This window comes from Megalobrama amblycephala, linkage group LG17 (genome assembly GCF_018812025.1).
Source record: "Megalobrama amblycephala isolate DHTTF-2021 linkage group LG17, ASM1881202v1, whole genome shotgun sequence".
Lineage (NCBI taxonomy): Eukaryota > Metazoa > Chordata > Actinopteri > Cypriniformes > Xenocyprididae > Megalobrama > Megalobrama amblycephala.
In genome coordinates this window covers 30474271-30491568 of record NC_063060.1, presented here as the reverse complement: position 1 = coordinate 30491568, position 17298 = coordinate 30474271, and the positions used below count along the sequence as shown (strand labels likewise).

General features: G+C 36.8%; 1 protein-coding gene and 1 long non-coding RNA gene across 2 annotated transcripts in view; one reads left to right on the top strand and one right to left on the bottom strand.

The window, feature by feature from the left end:
• Window positions 1-3510: 3510 nt before the first annotated feature.
• On the bottom strand, window positions 3511-4851 carry LOC125250571. Its single transcript, XR_007180812.1, has 3 exons — window positions 4417-4851; window positions 4273-4311; window positions 3511-4191 (listed from the first exon to the last, which is right to left on the bottom strand). It is a non-coding gene; the product is annotated as an uncharacterized LOC125250571 (long non-coding RNA).
• Window positions 4852-13323: 8472 nt separating this feature from the next.
• vipr1a (vasoactive intestinal peptide receptor 1a) overlaps window positions 13324-17298 on the top strand; it is a 34542-nt gene continuing 30567 nt past the window's right edge. The window contains exons 1-2 of the mRNA XM_048163207.1: window positions 13324-14735; window positions 17164-17251. Coding sequence (XP_048019164.1) covers window positions 14682-14735; window positions 17164-17251 — 142 coding nt within the window. The 5' untranslated portion in view covers window positions 13324-14681. The remainder of the gene's footprint in view (window positions 14736-17163; window positions 17252-17298) is intronic.

The following is a 17298-nucleotide window of genomic DNA, read 5'->3' as shown; positions in this document are numbered from 1 at the left end:
ACCTAAATTTAACGTCTAAAAACAGACATTTCAGCAAAATGAATATTTTTGCGCTGAATTTTAATTGTCTCCCTCTCTAAACGCATCCCGTCTGTATGACGCGCTGGCGCTCACTCAGTAAAGTTTGACGTTTAACCTATGCGTTTAAAGCCCCGGGTATACTTCACTTTCCGCGCCCGGACGCGTCGCGCATGCAGTCGCGTCCGCGAAACTTTAGACCTTATGTAGCCCTGCCCCTTTTCAGCGCTGCGCTCGTTGTCTTTTGACTTCCGGCTTGTATTTCCACAGCGATCTTGTATTTATGAATGAACTGCTCATTTTAAAATCTTCCCGGTCTACTGACATTTGTTAAGACATCTGCTTTAAACATAACAATGCTCATGATAACTTTCATTGACTCTACAACAGGTAAATCCACCTCACCAGTTAATTATTCTTATTCTTATTTCCATAGAAATATACAGGGCTACCGCAAAACCGGAAGTTCAAAGACAATATTCTAAAGATGGCGGCGCGCTTGTTTCTCTGGAAAATAAGAGTTGCGTCCCAAATGACGCACTATACACTATGCACTTATACACTATGTACTTGTGCACTATGCACTCATCCAAGTAGTGCGTGAATTGTATAAAGTTATTTTGTCATTTAACAACGGAGTCCGATCCTCCCTTCCCCTCCACTACGTAATTAAAGCTGCGACAGTCGAGTGCACGAAGTGTCCAACATTCCACACTTCGTTTTTTCCGTTGATGCAAAAACTTGTGAAATTGAGATCCAGGCAGTAGATAAAGTTGATGAAAAATTATTTATTCATTACAATTAAATTTAGCCTCACACGCAAACTTTAATCGATAATGAAAATACTTAATAAAACCAAAAGGTAAAATAACCATCATAAAGTATTAGTCAATAGTTAATAATAAAATTTAGAGTATTGTAAAAATCCAGAGTATTGTATCTAATAGATGAAAATCAAAAAGAGCAATAATTAAGACATTTGCAGATAAGAGACAAAAAAAGCAGAAGCCAAGGAGAGCAAAGGAAGGCAAAAAGCTGAATTATCAACAACTCAGTCCATATTATACCATAAGCATACAGGGAAATTCCCAACCCACACAAACTGATGTTTTGTTCTAAATTGATGTTTTTGTTCTAAAAGAAAAGGTTAATTTCACCCACTACGTCATCCATTGGTCCAGTGTCAAAAATAGTTGTTTTATCCCCTATAGGGAATTTTGCAAATCTTACATAATTAAATGTCAGCAGACATATTTTGATCAGATTCAAATTCAAATGGTTAATTCTGCAGGCGTCCAATGTCTAACCACAAACGTGTCAGCGTGACCTGTCACATTGGAACACTTGAAGAACAACTGAACATAACAAGCATACTCTTAAATCTAAAATAACCATAAGGGTACAATAACAAGTAAATACTTGAAAATATGATAAGAATTAATATATAAAGTATTAGTACATAAATATATGAAAGCAAAATTAAAACTGATAAATCATAAGCCATAAATGATTAAAAATGAATATCAATAAAAGTGCATGAATATGAATATTGACCATTTCGGATCCATCACCGTTAATTTAGTGCATCATCCGGGTATTTAAAGTGCACTTTTTCTTTTTGGAATTTTCTGTGTGAACGCACTATTTATACTTAAAAACGTCATAGAATAGTGCACAAGTACGCGAATTGGGACGCACCTAAGGTCTATAGACCTTATGTAGCCCCGCCCCTTTTCAGCGTTGTCTTTTGACTTCCGGTTTGTATTTCCACAGCGATTTTACATTTATGAATGAACTGCTCGTTTTAAAATCTTCCCGATCTACTGACATGTGTTAAGACATCTGCTTTAAACATAACAATGCTTATGATAACTTTCATTAACTCTACAACAAGTAAATCCACTTAACCAACTAATTATTCTTTGACAGCGATGCCATAGAAATGAACAGAGCTACCGCAAAACGGAAGTTCAAAGACAATTTTATAAAGATGGCGGCGCGCTTGTTTCTCTGGTACACCACGGATGCGCGCGGATGACCGTGTTCGACTAGCCTGGTAATACCAGACTCTGCTACTTCACTTTGCTTCGTAGACAGAGTCTGGAATGGCATAATAGAGAAGTGTTTTCTCTCTCGCTAGGGGACGCTTGTCTGAAGTTTAAAATCATTGGTTACCCGTAAGCCAATCAGATACGTTTAGTTATGACGTATGTTATCCGCCTGTACAGCCGCATCGAAGCACAGACATCATGCATCGAACTCAAATCTATGATTGAACTTCCACTGTAAACCTGTTGTAAACACATGATGATGTGAGCGAAATACCGGAGTGAACATGGCTGTAAACGACTTTTGCAGATTATGCGAAGTTAATGCATCCCGAAGTTTGCATCCCGTGTCTCGTTTCCCATTTCCGCGGTCGTTTCGGTTTTCGATTTCTCTAACCTACAATGTAAAACTCGGCGCTTAGCATCTACGTCACGGCTCTCAGCCCGCCCTCTGTTCGTTGATTGGCCCGGCTGTTTCCAGACCGGTGGAAAACACAAAGCTCTGACGCTGTATCAGACTGAGTACAGAAGCGAAATGAAATTGAGCGGAAGTAGGAAGTCTGACGTAGTCAGGCTAGCGTTCGACACATGCACAGTATAGTTTTTTTTTTCCTATGCTCTACCAGACATCGGAGAGCCGCACTGAGACATGTCATCAACGGGACATTCTCTGGGCATGATTGGAGAAGAAAAGTAGTGCATCCTTTCCCATATTTTTACTTATCACCCTCCATGAATTTGCCGCCCTAAACACGTCTTTGTACTCTTTAAAACATGAATTGTACAAATGTGGGTACTTTCTAATCTCTTCGCACAAACGCTGGTCAAGTTCGCCGTCCATTGTCGTGTTTTTCTGTTTTTTCAAGCGTGTTGTTTTTAAACCGGTCTTTTCACACTCTTCTTTGACGGCTGAACACTGTGCTCAATACTGTGGGTATTGCCACCTAGTGGACTCTTCTATACTGCTTGCGCATGCGCTGTTGCACGCGGACTGTCCGCGCGGTCTCGAAATTTGGGCTGCACGCGGCCAGGGTGTGTGGCGAGCCCTCCGCATGACGTAATTTTCGTCATGCGGTGCACGAACGCGGACGCATAATGGAAATACTCGCTTGAATTTGTAACACTTACAGATAAGGATATAGCCGTAAAATGAAAGTTTTGTGCTGAGGAAACATATAACACAATAAGCACACGCATATGTCAAAGCACCTGACAGGGCACGCCATGTAACATTATGCCAACGCATTAGCTTGAAGCTTAAATTAATCATGTTTTAGGCAGCTTGGATCACGTACCTTTCCCACAGCAGCTCACTCTGTTTCCTCCACTATTTTTATATTTTGTTCATAGAAATGCGTAATTCAGTGCTGTAATTTTACACGACTGGCGAAGTTATCCGTGCACAGTGGGCAGACCCCACTAATCGATAATAACATTCATTGTCACGATTTTTATCGATTAGTTTTTGCAGCCCTTATTATTATTTTACATTTTATACCAGTGAAACAAATGTTGCGAAACTGGAGCATTCTGAGTCTTCTTGTGCTTGTTTCGAAATTAAAATGCTTTATTATTTATTGTAACCATTTATAACATAAGGGTTTTTTTAATAATGATTTCCTGACCCACCTGAAACTCAGATTTTTGGTAACAAGGAAAAAACGTTATATACTACATAGGCACATTATCTTTTCAGATTTATTTTAGACATTTTTAAAAAGTATTGTTCATCAGAAACATGTGAATATGAACATAATATTATCAAGCTGTACCTATTATTCAAAATTTACTGCTGATTGCTGCACAAAATATACAGTTAAATGGAGTGAACAAAATTCATTTAATGAAGTAGGTCTATATTAAGACAGTCCATTAAAAGATGCCAGTTGTTTCTTCGAACTGCCAAGCAATTTAACATTAATTGTCCGATTACTGCTTCAACTGGCTTGCTCGCATATAAATTCGCTTGCATTGTTGACGTAGTCCTCTTCTTGACATCTGCCCTTAATGTAATTTTCAATCTTTTGTTTCAAACGTGTTTCCAAGTGATAAACAGTAAATATCAGGGCGATGTCGATGACCCAGACGCAGAACAAGAAGTAGCGAGGCCATTCCTCAAAATAGTCTTGAAGATCACAAAAAACATGAGTGAATGATTAATTTTTTTGTTATAATATATAAAACCGTAAATGAATTCATTTCTTACCAAATGTCCCGTTTGCTCTCATGTCTTCTCAAAATAAAACTGCAAATTAAAATAGATTTAAAATGGATAAAGTTTCATGCACTTACAAAGTCACTTAAATGTGTAACAAAATAAAATGTTAAAAATGGACTTAAGAGTACTAACCAGCATCAGTCAGCAGCAACAATGAGTTCTTGTTACATGCTTTTTGCAGATATGCACAGCTTAAAATAGTGTTGAAAAACACTTCCTCTGTGGTCAAGCTTGTTGAGTCAAATGCCAGTTTTGTATTTGGAACAAAAGTAAGATGTGAGTCAAGTCTTATTTTCAAGCAGAAATGTACTGAATGATTCTAAATTATTTATAATCAATTGAGCAACAGCTGTTTTAATAGTATGACAAAATAGTGAAATACCATGGACGCAGATATGAATATAGACCATTTCAAAGCAGAAGTCACAAGTGGCAGAAAAACAGTGGTAACAAGTGGAGGAAAATGGATGTGACCCACTGCATAAGACAAAACATGTCTTCTTTTGCCTTTGGGTGTCAGAATCGGAATGCAAATAAGATGTTTTTTTTTACAGAATACCGTCATCGAAGATGCCCTTTACGTGACACCATTTTCAACTAAAAACTGAAAACTTTTTATGTGTTTTGGCTGTTCTTTACACAACAACAGCATTTTAGGGGCCTGAAAATGCAAAAGGGTACAACATTTTTTATAAAAAAGGAACATGGTAAAGGTGACATGATTCATGACATCATTTTCATCCAACTTGATTGATTCTACATATGTATAATTCTTTGTTACTAGTTAGGAGCAAATCTGCTCGAATTTCTTGATCATGAGGTTGGACATGCATATCAAAACTGGATGTATAGTTTTATTTCTCCTTTTGTTATTTTCAGACGCACAGTAATTCTGACCAAGTGTTAGAGACATACATTATCAAAATATATATAAATGATATCCCTGTAAGGAACGAAATGTTAGTTATAATTAATTAAAGTTAAAATTAAAATTTCTTCCACAGTGCCTAGTGTTTCTTTACAAAGTGACATCGCCAGCTACTGGTGTGGCATGAATAATATACCGTTTATAGTCGTTTTCCTGGATTCCTGTGAACGGGGATCATTTTGACAACATTGTTGTCGTCTGTACATGAAACATTTGAAAAACGCAAAGGAACTTTTCTGTGTTTAGTACATTGTTGTTGTGTAAACGCACCCTAAAGCAAAAAAAAAAAAGAAGATATTTATGGTTGCATTAAACGAACAGATTGGATTGATGAAACCTGCGACGATTACCCTGCTATTAATCCATGAATTTTACATAATAGTTCGAAATAATATTCACATATGCAGGTCATATGAGGTATAATGTATTGTCCCTGAAGTTACAGAATGAAATAATATTTATACCTATAACATTGTGCATAGATAACATTTAAACCTATAAGATTTTTAGATCTCACAATTCTGATATTTTTTCTTGCAGTTGTGAGTTTGTATCAATTCTGAGGAAAAAAAAGTCAGAATTGCGGGATATAAACTGTCAAGGAAAAAAGGGCAGAATATCGAGTTTCAATTTTCCAATTCTGATTTTTTTTTCTTCTTAGAATTGTGAGATATAAGCTCGGAATTGCGAGAAAAAAAATCTGAATTGTGAGATATGAACTCAAAATTATCTTTTTTCCTTGCCGTGGCTTCCATAGACTGCTGCTGCAGAACTGTAATTTTCTGCCACCAGGTAGGCTTCACCCACAAAACACATCATCACCGTTTGCAAAAATCCAAATGGTCTATTTTCTAAAATCAATCAAACAAACAAAAAAACCTAAAGACAATCCAGTAGCCGTACTACTTTTAGAGGTTCTCAGTTGTCACTGTAATATGTAGTATTTATTGCTATAGTACTCATGGTAAAGCAACAGAGTTGACTAAAACAATATGCTACTAGAGAGTAACCACATGTAAAACAGCAGTAAGTAACACATACAGTACATGTGCAAACTGCTGACTTCAGTTGTTCAGTACTGCTGAATTAACCACACAGAAAATGGAGAACAAGAAGAGAATTTGGGTTTTTGTCTTTTGTGTTTCTTACTATCACAGAATTTCAAACTCAGTGGAATTTATTACATCAATGTAACAGCTGTAAGTAACACGTTTGGAAATGGATGACTTAAATGGTTGTAATTGTTTGATTAACATAACTCTTAAATAAAATTGGTCATAAAAGCTCTCTGACTGCTTTCACACTACTATTAAATATAAAGGACAAGATGATTGTCAGTAATTAAGGCTCTCTGAGTCACTGAGATTAGATTGTACAGAGAGACCATGTTGGTCAAGACCTCTGTCTAAGCCTGGAAGCAAATCATTGACATCTGCCACTTAGATGACTTACGGCTGCTCAGTCATTACTGAATAGGTTACTGCACGTAGAGTACGTCACTCTCACTGGTGTGAGAGTCCAAAGCAAGAGAGCATTTCAGTTTGATCATGTACCTGTTTTTGTTGTTGTTGTTGTTGTTGTTTTTTGCATAATTCAAATAATGAGGAAAAACTATTACAAGAGCTCTATCGACCAACTAGCAGAGCATCACATCCAAATATATAATCTATTCTGTGAAAGAATGTCAGGACAATCTCCTTATAGACATTGTAGCAAAAATTCTATTTAATTTTTGACAGGAATGAAAACGAGGCAATGAGGGATAGAATTACAGTGCGTTCAATGGATTGTACTGTTGTTTAACAACATACCAATTTTTCAGCTGATGAAACGTCTTTCAGGAAAAAAAAAACATTTAGGTAAAAACTCCATAAAGTTGTGAAAATAACGTGTTTATAACTGTACAAAGGTCCTAGAACACATAATTTTCACAACTTTTAAAACTGTGCCATTGTAAAGACTGTAAAAGTCTGTTCCTCGCTGCCTTGTTTTCATGATCCCTGTTAAATTCAATATGGCATCTAACCTAACCTGTCAATCATTAGAGAAGTTGTTTTGCAATCCATACTAACAACTGATTTGTTTTCATGTTCACCACATCGCATCATTGTATTTCCCATTAATTTAAAAGCCTTCACATGCAGAGTATCACGGAAGAGTCAGGTTTCAATCAATATAATCAATTTGTCCAAGGTATTTAACATTCAGGCCTTTCACTTGGTAATACACTCAAATAAGGAACAGCTGCAGATAGTAATATTAAGTGTCTGGCTCACTGCAGTGAAAATACCAATCTTTTTTTCTGGTGAATCGTTAAATCATTTTAATCAGTTGGATGTGCAAAAGTTGGATGTGGTCTCTTTCTTGAGACAGGTTGTGAATTTTCCCAAAGTACGCTGGCACATGATTCCTCAGGCAGGCCACGACTTGTGCAGAGTCTCTGGTATTCAAACAGCAGGTTTAAGGTTTGGTATTTGTTTGTCTAATATTAAATCTGAGCCAAACACACAAATCTCTGCATTACAATAAAAATGTTTAGTATGTAATCTACCATAAACCTTCACACTGTTGTTTTCGTGCAAAAACAGGAACAAACAATTTAAGAACTGAATAGCTAATAATTCTTCTGCAGTATACAGTGATGCACAGTTTGCTCCCTCTCAAGGACAAAAAAGCCATAATCTATTACCATCATCCACCATTGCTTCTGGTTCCTTCCAGGTAGGGGGGTTTAATGTGCCAACTGATCTCTAACCAGATTTCATGCTGACTTGCTAGAGGGTAAATTGAGTCAACAGGTCCACCTTTGTGTTGTCGGTGACCCTATTGCATTTGGACAATTGATTTGACCAAACGCTTATGAATCACTACCCTCTTTTCTGCCCAAAGCATCAACCCTCTTTGATTTAATTAGCGTTCACTCCTGCACTTCTGTCATTTAGCCTTGCCTAGTGGGTATTTTTTATTGGAAGCACGAATTTTAAAGATGAATAAAATATATGGCAAACTAAGTGTCTACCTATGTGAGTGCTTGAGTGACTCTCCTTCTTGAGGAAGTAAAAATTTTTGGTGGCAGATTATTCTTTAAAATAATATTATTTTACTTTTTATGATATTAAATTGGCTTTGGAATATATGTCATAAATCTTATTGTAGCCTTAAATATGCTGATTTGAATGTGATGAGGCTTGAACAATGTTTTGTTTAGTACTTTACCTATAAGAATTTGTAGCAGACTTATAGAAGAATATAATCATGTTGTTTCAGGATAATGAAGCAGAGATTAGCTCTCTTTAGAGTTTTGCATGTGCCATATTTTAAAGTTGCCATGAAATCAAAATTGGCATTTCTTATTTTTTTTAAAAAGGAATATTGCAGTATTCTAAATGTTTTATCCGTGCACATCTTTTTTTTTTCTTTTTTTTTTCAAATTCAAGTAGCCTCCTTTCGATCGTGAGTTTAAAATATTCTAACTGTCCCCCCAGAGTGAGTTTTTTTAAGGCGACCGTTATTTTAGAACGTTCGCCTTTAATGTTTCCATGGCGACGCGTCTTGCGTGTCACGAGCGCTGAATGCAGCAACAATAACACTGTATGACAGATGGATCGCTATTATTTAGTTTTCCTTTTTTATTTAAAATATTCGCAAAATTGCTTACCATGTCATCAACTATCTGATATTCCGATTCTCAAATATGTGTAAGTGAGTGTGCTTTGTCGTTTTAAAACCTTTATAAATGATCTTTATCTTGATCTATAATGCGAGATGGGCGCCGCCATCTTAGTTTGCGCTGCAGTTCACAAGAGTCCTGTCAGTCGGATTACAGCAGGTTAATTCATCATTTTCTTCCGAAATATATGCAAGTAAGTGGCTGGTGAACTGGAAGAATAATAGAGTAAACTTTATAGTTACTTAGGCCCATTATGTGTGTCTGATATGAATAAATGTCGCCAAATTATATTTGTTATTGCTGCTTCCACTGATGTCGGACATCAATGTGTAAATTATAAAGGCTTAATGTATTGTTTTAATGGTGCTTATGCATATTTAAATGTCTGAAACCTTAAAATAAACATTATGTGCCTGAAAACACTGCATAGCTGTGATATATGACAAGAGCTGCGCGCGTCCGTCTTGTAGCCAGAGCGCGAAAGCACAATTCGAATCTGGCAGTTATGTGACGTCGCTGAACGTTCGAAATCCCATATGTGGTACCGTACGCCCAGGGGCACTGAAATAAAAATCCCATATGTGGGACCGTACCGCTCAAAGGGTTAAATCAAAATATTTTCTCTCTTGCAGCGACTTCTTTTTTTCTAATGACATGTTTACTGGCATGAGGGTGGGACAACCTGTCACTCACATGAGATCATAGCAATAGCAAAATCATAACCATCAAATCAATTCCTGATGGACAAAATCAAGTCCTGCCCTACTTTTTTTTTCTTGTTTGAGCAGCCATTTCACTTGGATATACATCACAGTGCAGCGCTTCCAGGTTCTACATTAGAACAGCGGCTCAGTATTGGCCAGCTCCAGCGTCAGCGTCACGCGCATGCGTTGTGGTGCTCACATGAGCGTCTGCCAATACTGAGCCGCTGTTCTGATGGAGAACCCGGAAGCACTGCACTGTGTTTACAATGTGAACAGCCTAAGAGACTGACAGGGAAGAGAAGAAATGGTTGAATAAAGTCATTATTTTCGTTTTGTTTTTGAACACAAAAAGTATTCTCGTTGCTTCATAACATTAAGGGGTTAGTTCACCCAAAAATGAAATTTCAATGGTTCACGTGACTTTGGCAGTTTGATACATGCTCCGGACCACTGATTCGAAACAAAATATTTGTAAAGCTTTGAAGCTTCATGAAGCAGTGTTTTGAAATCATCCATCACTAAATATTGTTGAATAAAGTCATTATTTTGTTTTTTTTGGCACACAAAATGTATTCTCGTTGCTTCATAACATTAAGGTTGAAATCACTGTAGTCACATGAACTGTTTTAAATATGTCTTTAGTAGCTTTCTGGGTATTTGAAAGTGTAAATTATCTTGCTGTCAGTGGAGGCCTGACTGAGTCATTGGATTTTATCAAAAATATCTTAATTTGTGTTCTGAAGATGAACGAAGGTCTTACGGGTGTGGAACGACATGAAGGTGAGTAATTAATTAGACAGAATTTTCATTTGTGGGTGAACTAACCCTTTAAGGTTAAACCACTGTAGTCACATGGACATTTTAATGATGTCTTTACTACCTTTCTGGGACATGAAATTGGTCATGATGTTGCTGTCTATAGGTAGGTCAGAAAGCTCTCGGATTTAATAAAAAATATCTTAATTGTGTTCCGAAGATGAACAAAGGTCTTACAGGTTTGGAACAATATGAGGGTGAGTAATAAATGACAGAAATTTCATTTTTGGGTGAACTAACCCTTTAAATCTATATTTCCACCACTTTATCCACAGTATCTAAACTCACTGGACATGACAAGTAATGCTCAGTTTAAAATCATTGTCGCTTATTCTAATTCAGATAAGTCTTGAGGGGCAGTGCCATGTTCCTAAGTTGTGTCTGAAATGACACACTGTAATTGTAAAATGTAACACATTTTTCTATGTAATGTATGAATTTGATAAGGTTATTTTGTCATCCAGCGTTAGAGCCTGATAGCTTCTACCACTCCACTATGTACAAAGAAAAGCTGTGACAGTTGAGTGCATGAAGTGTCCAACATTCCACACTTTGTTTTTTCAGTTCACTAAGTATCATTTGGGTATTTAAAGTACACTTTTTCTTCTTCAAATTTTCAGTGTGGACACATTCGCACTATTTATACTACAAAAAGGTATAGAATAGTGCACAAGTACACGAATTGAGACATGCCTCTAGATTTGAACAGGATGTGGACTTAAGGAGGATAGAGTCTAGGAGATAGTGATAGATGAAGCATGAGATAAGAAGTTTTATATTCCTTCTCCATCACAGAGCCACAGCCAAAAGTAAAGATGGTTTCAGGCAAATTTCCTCTTTAGACTGGCAGTACAAAAAGACAAATATAGGATAAAAAAAACTTTAAAAATTTTTTGAAGTACATATTTGTAAAGGTCAGGCATTTGGTAATTTTGACACATTGTTGATCAGGGAAGTTAACACGATAGTTCAGAAAATCTGATAAGCTGTCTTTCAAATGATTGGTCAGAACTGAAAAACAGGAACTTTAGCCAGATTTTACAAACACTTTAGAGGTCATATATAGTGCTCAGTGTAAATGAGTACACCCCCTTTGAAAAGTAACATTTTAAACAATATCTCAATGAACACAAAAACAATTTCCAAAATGGTGATGAGACTAAGTTTAATATAACAACTGTTTAACTTATATTATTAACCTTACTTTCATGTTATAACTTAGATTACACATTTTTCAGTTGTAATCAAATTAGGGTGATGCAAAAATGAGTACACCCCACAACAAAAACTACTAGTACTTTGTATGGCCTCCATGATTTTTAATGACAGCACCAAGTCTTCTAGGCATGGAATGAACAAGTTAGTGACATTTTGCTACATCTATCTTTTTCCATTCTTCAAGAATGACCACTTTTAGAGACTGGATGCTGGATGGAGAGTGATGCTCAACAGAATTCCCCATAGCTGTTCAATTGGGATCAGATCAGGAGACACTGAATCACTTTCACCCTGTTCTTCTTCAGAAATCCAACAGTGGCCTTAGATGTGCGTTTAGGATCATTGTCATGTTGGAAAAGTGCACGACGACCAAAGGCACGGAGTGATGGTAGCATCTTCTCTTTCAGTATAGAGCAGTACATCTGTGAATTCATGATGCCATCTATGAAATGCAGCTCCCCGACAGCAGCAGCACTCATGCAGCCCCACATAAGGACACTGCCACCACCATGTTTCACTGCAGACACCATGCATTTTTCTTTATATTCCTCACCTTTGCGACACCACACAGTTTTGAAGCCATCAGTTCCAAAAATATTTATCTTGGTCTCATCACTCCAGAGTATAGAGTCTCAGTAGTCTTCATCTTTGTCAGCATGGGCCCTGGCAAACTCTAGACGGTCTTTTTTGTGCCTGGGCTTTAGGAGAGGCTTCTTTTGTGGACGGCACCCATGCATGCCATTCCTCTGCAGCGTATGCCGTATTGTGTCACAGGAAATAGTCACCCCAGTTTGGCTTTCTACTTCTTTAGATAACTGCAGTGAACTTGCATGCTGATTTTCTTCAACCCTTCTCATCAGAAGATGCTCCTGTCGAGGTGTTAACTTCTGTGGATGACCTGAATGTCTCTGTGAGATGGTTGCAGTTCCATCTTTTTTACATTTTTGTACCATTTTTGCTACAGTATTCTGACTGATAAGTAAAGCTTTGCTGATCTTCTTGTAGCCTTCACCTTTCTTGTGTAAAGAAATTATTTTTATTTCTCAAGTCTTGTGACATTTCTCTCCCATTGCTGACAGCATGAAATGCGAAGGGGTTTTAACACCCTTTTATAGTGAACTGTCTTCTGGACACCTGTGTAATGAATAATTAGACTCACTTGTGGTTGAATTCTTGTTAAATTAGACATTTGTAGTCTAAAATTTAGCTTTGCTCCAGAGACTTTCAGTGGGGTGTACTCATTTTTGCATCACACTAATTTGAGTAAAGCTGAACATTTTGTTCTCTAAGTTAGATTATTAACCTTACTTTCATGTTATAAGTTAAACAGATGTTATATAAAACGTAGTCTGTCAACATTTTGGAAATTGTTTTTGTGTTCATTGAGATATTGTTTAAAATGTTACTTTTCAAGGGGGGTGTACTCATTTACGCTGAGCACTGTATGTCACTGTTTTACATTTCAGCTGTTTTATTCCATGGTTAGTGGGATTCTGCGTTCTGTGACTCACCCAAACAAAACACCAGATATTTCACAAGAGTTAACATCGCATTCAACAACAACAAAAAAAAACAGGATGCCATTACACAAAAGTTAAACGCATTATGTTTTTGCTTGTTTCATGTCCATATATATTTGTATTCACAGATTGCTTGGCCAGTATTTTTCTGGAGTGAACATTTAATGCATGGTAAGTTGACTGCATTTTGCACCTTTTGTTTTAGCTATAATATCAACAAATAAATAACAGAAAATGGAGCACACGTTTTGCAAAAGTTGTTGACTTGTCTTTTTCCAGTTGTATAAATGCTTTGCTTGCAGTATTGTAAGTAATGATGAAGGGTGCAATTCTATGTGCTGGCACAGCATGTCATATGCAAGTCAATGCATCTTTGTAAATGAGAAGTAAATCTGAAGGAATGCATGTGTATAGTTTTTTGAAAGATCAGTGAGCTGAGAGTAAGTTAAGAGGAATATCAGTTCTTTAGGGCATAGGCACCAAGTCTATAGGCTGCACCGGTACATTCACTTCTCTTGTTCTTCTGGCAGGTTCTTTAGAAAACATGAGCTCATGCTGTGGGTTGGCTAATCTATATTAGTCTCTCCATTATACTTTCAAAATGAATGATTACATGCTTTAAGCATGCATTTATATATCCGCATTTGATTAACTCTACATTTCTCCACAAATTAAAGAAATTTACATAAAGGCATTTACAATTATTACAAATTCCAGAGGCACTTTCACCAGTGAGTTATTGGCGATTACTGGCAACTTGGGAAGGCAAGGGCTCCAATATTTACATTGGTGTGTTAGTTTACAATATTGTCTTATATGACATGACATGGCACAATAGGCCTATTATATATACAATACATAACATACCATTTAACTAGCTACAGAAAATAATTTAAGAGAACAGAAGCTGTTCAATGGGAAACAGAGTAGAAGAAATCAGAAGCTGTGATATAGATGTTGTTTAATTGTTCAGAGAGCACAGGCTCTGTTTTAGTTATAATATAAGAGAAAATAGAGCAAAAGATGGGCCTTGGATAACAGTTTACAACAATATCTGCGCCCTAAATGAAAAGAGCGCAGAAGCTATGCTTTGCAGACAGGTTAAGACAGAAAATGAGTCATTTAGCGCTATTCTTCATGGGTGTGCTGCTACTGTAGACTTGTACACACACACACACACACACACACACAGACACACACCTACTTTGGAAGTGAGGGTTTAGAACGTGGATCGACAGCAGCATTGGACTTACAATCCACTTCGCTCGTGTCACGTGCCTACGTGGTTTATTCCAGTTGTGAATGGCTTCGCATCACTACAGAGTTTATGAATGAAGTGTTTTTTTGGATTAAGGAGAAACATGGACAGGTCTTACGACGTAATACGACTGGTGAACCAACGCGCACTGGAGCGCTCGCGCGCGCAGCACATAGTTGGCTGACGCTTCGGATTCTTTGTCAGTTACTTTTCTGCCGTCAACTTATCTCTGTGCATCGGTACTTTTGCGAAGCTCTCTCAAGCAACTGCTGAATCGTCTGAAATGGATATATCTAAACGAATGCTGATTTTATACCTAGCCTGCTCGCTCGGACCTGTGAGTATGAACACTTAATTTCATCCTGTTTTCCATGTAATTAGTCATCGACGAAAGAAAAGCAATGAAGTATTTAACACACCTAGTCCTTAAACAAAATTGTCAGGTCCACGGATTTATATGCTTTTTCATTCTTCCTTTTTCATTGATGAATGTTTGCGTTTAAAATTTGAAGCCACGTTAAATTGTCCTGACAAAAAAACAACACTTATGTAAATTAACTGTGTTTTATATATATAGTAAAAGTGTAGTAACCATGTTTTGGTTACCATTTGTGTATAACCACAGTTTTACCACAAATACCATGGTTAAACTGTGGTTAGTGTAGTAAAACCAGGTTAATTTAGTTACCTCAGACTGTTGCTCTTCTGTCTCAGACCAGCTGCGGCTGTTCTGTGTGTTTCCTCTCTTATAACAGAATTTTGTTACGGAATTAAATTAAACTACATTTCATGAGACTCTTTGAAGAATTACATTGACTTTAGGCTAACTGCGATAAAACGCAATCAATGTAAACTTTCCGTCAGAAATGAATCCAATTTAAGATAAAAAAAAAAACCCGGTGCTGACAGGACGTAATTGTCTAGATCAGAGAACTTACACTGAAATTTCCTCTGACATTTAGAGAGGCATAGGCCATTTAAGGATATTATTAATAAATCTGATTTAAAGAGAATGATAAGCAGATCTTGTGCATGTGTGGAGTTTGCAGTGACATTTACAGCCTAATAGTTTAAAAAGAAAGCATCTTTCTTAGTCAGTATGCATCTGTATTGCAAGTGTAGATGTGAGATGTCCATCAAAATAAATATAGAATTGTTTATTGAATTATGTCGAGCACAAATTTCATTAGGTCTGATTTCACATTTTATAAAAAGTGCTGAAATGTAAAAATAATGCTTTACATCATTGTATTTATGACATATCACTTTTTTGTGCTACTGATGTTAGAAATCTTATAATTTCTGCAGGTTAACCAGGTAAAACAGTTTCCTGTCAGTATTTACTTCAAATCCTTCAGGTTTAGTGCTCCCAACTGATAGTGAAAACAGCATGCATTTGCAGTGTTACCATGGGAAGATTCCTCTAATTCTCACATGTACAGCAAATGTTCACCATCTAAAGTGGTTATCATATTGTTAATCATGCTGTTTGAAATTGTGAAATCGTTTCTTCGATTTGGTTCTTTGAAATGGTTTTCTTCTCTTATTGTGACGCCATGGAAACAACCCTCATCTTCTTCTCTGTTCATCCCTGTGTCCATGTCAGCACTGTCCTTGAGCTCCTTCCTCACTGCAGACAGTAGTGACTCATGTCTCTATACAGTAGGCTATAGCTCACTGTGCCACTGAATTCACTTCTGAATATGTCACCCCATGCAGTACAGTAGCCTATATGTTTAAAAGAATGCTATTGGCACATACGTGAAATATTGTGAACATGCGTATTCAACTATTTTAATCAAAAAGATACAGGTTGAACGGCAGGATCTGTCCAGTAGATCTGTCAGTATGTTAAAAGATTTAGATTCTTTGTTAAAACTATAAAACAGAGAATGAAATGATAAAACAGTGCTTAATATATGCTAGTTTTATACATTTGTGTGGATATAGCAGCTATAGATGAGTCTGTTTTCATCCAGTATCTTTTTCCCCCCCAGAAATTATGGTAATATTAATATGAGTTAAAAGTGACACACATTTCTGGTCCAGTGTTGATAAAAGCATTTTTGAGCCTTTTTGATGGGCAAAACAAGTTGTAAAACACTGCTGTAGGTCACACATACTGACTTGTTTAGGTATACCAGAGTAACATTTGACCCAGATGGTCATATTTCTGTAAACATACTGTATGTTTTGGGAGTAACTATAGCTAACAGTAAAATTTTGATTGATTGCCACCTCTCAATGGCCTCATCTGCCAGAGTACCTACCATAAATCTCACTGTCCTCTGGTGCTCTATATGGAGGAATCCATGAGAGCATATTCTTATATAATACAGCCTACATTTAGGGGAAAATTGGATACAGCTGCAGAGAGACAGCTTTAAGACAAATAATTTATGTTGTGAATTTTTCCACCATATAGATGTCCAAAGGTTAGTTCTTTAGGGATCGACAGAGGTGAAAGGAGACGTTATTAAGAGCTTCAGGTACATATGCTATGTAAAATTTAAGGAACAACATGAATTGTCCAACCCTTCATCAAATCTCCGTGACACACAGGAAAAGGGAGAGGCAGTGTCACATGTGCAACCAGTTCACTTCGTTCTCTTCAAACAGTAATTTTATTCAGCTTGTAATGTGATCAAAGGTCTATTGCTATTCAGAAATGTGATGTAGTGTTCTTTGTAACTTTAAAAATTAAAATATATTTTATTGGAAGAAAACATACCTCATGTCACTAATTGTGTTATTGATTTAAACAGATGCTGTCTGCCCAGATGTGTGAGATCATGTTGGAGCTGGAAGCAGAGAAAACGGAGTGTTTGTCCATGCTAAAAAACATCACCTCAGGTATGTACACTATATCCGTGTCTGTGTATGACAACTGTATGCATGTA